Here is a 2,151-nt window from a genome sequence, read left to right as displayed (position 1 = left end):
CCCCCCCACAAAACCAATAAAAAGCAAAAACAAAAAAAAAACAAAAAAACCCCCAAAACAACAAAAAAAAATCCTGGTTTCCCACTTGGGCTTTCAGACTGGGCAGCGATTTCACCTTCTGACCGCCATGGTTGCCAATCAGAAGCGAGCCATGGGTCTGCTTGTCTTTCCTAGACAGTGGTCCACTCCATAGAACTGCAGCCAACTGATGGGCACGACCGTCCGCTCACCGACTGCACCATCGTCAGCAGTGGCAAGGTAGACGTGAAGACACCCTTCGTGGTCGAGGTCCCTGACTGGTGATACAACGGGCAGAAAACAAAGAACACACTCTGGCAGGGATGGTGTGTGTGTGTGTGTGTCTTTTAATTCTCCAAAGTTATTGTTTGCCTTTCTGTTTTGTTTGGGTTTGTTTTTACTTCTGTTTTCTACCCCGGATCACAGGGAAGTTCAGAACATCAGCCACTCAGTGTTTACTTTGCATGAACTGCAGTAAATCACTTGCCTTGGGACTTTGCACTTAGAAGACATATCCTCTTTCTCCAATGGTGCTATTTTTAAACTAGAAGACTTTGGATGATCTCTTTTCTTTCTATGAGCACAATCATTATTCTGCTGAATTAAATGTGATCCTCAGGTTGAGGGATGCTGAAGATTTGTCTGAAGAAGATGGGGACATGAAGTTTGTTATTTTATATTCAAACAAATTCTCTGCAGGTAAAGAGAGATGTGACTAGTGCAATCAGATGTATGTCATCGGGACTTTTACCTGGTGGAAGGTGCTTCTGTGTTCTCTATATTAAATGCTTTTTACATAGGTCAATTCTTTTTGCAAGAGTTTTTTTTTTTTCTTTTTTTTTAGTTTAAAGTTCTTTAAAAAAATCCATGTACAAAAATATACGTACTCTGATGTTAACAGTGAACAGACTAGAGGGGGTTCTGCCCATCAAAATACCAACACGATTGGCTAATTTGGGATGGGAATGCACACAAATGACGCCTGACCACATCCCAAACACTTGAGTGGATTAACTCACTAATTTTTAGTCACTGTAACAGTTTGAAAAAGTTCCCTTGAGTCCCACTGCAACAAAAGGGCACCTTTTTTCCCTAGTTACACAGTGGGCACGAAGATTCGGGCTGCTCAAACCGGATGAGAAAGTGGAACCCTCCTGGGGCCTTGCTGGAACATACCTGGGTGGAACAGAGTGCCTGGCCTCAAATGGGGGCAGGCTCTGCTCAAAAACGGCCCCGGTGCTTCTCCTCTAGGACCCACGCAGTCAGGACCCCCCCAGGATTCCAGCTCTTCAATAAAAAAAAGAAAACAGTAAATAAATTTTGAGAACTACCTTTGAAAAAAATTCCATCTCTTGGGCTGTATTCTAAGCAAATTGTTTCATCTCAACTGGATGGGAGATGAAATGAGCATTCTCACTGCCGACGGGGGTGTTAGCTGCTGTAACCTTCTTGGTGAGCAACCTGCTCATTTTTTTTTTTTTTTTCTAAGAAAAATTCACTGAAGGCCTTCGACATGCCCGGTACCAGTTTGGAGTTCCAGAACAGCAAAAAAAGGACCCCACGGAACTTACATTCTAGAGCTGGAGACAGAATAAATAAGGTGACAGGATGCTGATGGGGTGAGGAAGAGACACCCATGTGTGTGAAGCAGGTGAAAGAGGAACCCTGTTTGAGTGGTCAAGGAAGGGTCTCCTGAGGGGACGTTGGAGCGGAGGCCTGAGGCTGACAGGGTAGGTGGGGGTCAGGCAGAGAGGCCAGCAGAGGCCGGAGGGTCCCCGGGTGAGAAGGTGTGGGTTCCGGGGCTGCGGAGGAGTCAGGCTGAGACTGGATTGTGCGGGCCTGGGTGCCACAGCCAGGTTCTTCTGTTATACACTGTACAATGGGGTGCTATCCGTGTTAAGTTGGGGAAGGGTGTGATGCGGTCTGCATTGAAGAAAGATTGTTTTGTCTGCTATGAGGAGAGTCTTTTTTTTTTTTTTTTTTTTAAATAGGGGAGCTATTTTAAACATCAAGAAACTCAAATGGCACCTGGGTGGCTCAGTCGGTTAAGTGTCGGTCTTTGGCTCAGGTCATGATCTCACGGTTCGTGGGTTTGAGCATTGGAACCTGGGGCCTGCTTCGGATTCTGTGTCT

General features: G+C 45.5%; 1 protein-coding gene across 1 annotated transcript in view; it reads left to right on the top strand.

Annotated features, from left to right (window-relative positions):
• PPIC (peptidylprolyl isomerase C) overlaps positions 1-823 on the top strand; it is a 12,610-nt gene extending 11,787 nt beyond the window's left edge. The window contains exon 5 of the mRNA XM_040444332.1: positions 175-823. Within this exon, the coding sequence (XP_040300266.1) occupies positions 175-303 (129 nt within the window). The 3' untranslated portion in view covers positions 304-823. The remainder of the gene's footprint in view (positions 1-174) is intronic.
• The last annotated feature ends 1,328 nt before the right edge of the window (positions 824-2,151 follow it).

The sequence above is a fragment of the Herpailurus yagouaroundi genome, unplaced genomic scaffold, assembly GCF_014898765.1.
Source record: "Herpailurus yagouaroundi ecotype Mexico unplaced genomic scaffold, PumYag 192, whole genome shotgun sequence".
NCBI classification, from domain to species: Eukaryota; Metazoa; Chordata; class Mammalia; order Carnivora; family Felidae; genus Herpailurus; species Herpailurus yagouaroundi.
The sequence above is the reverse complement of the archived record's forward strand: the minus strand, read 5'-3'. Positions and strand labels throughout refer to the sequence as shown.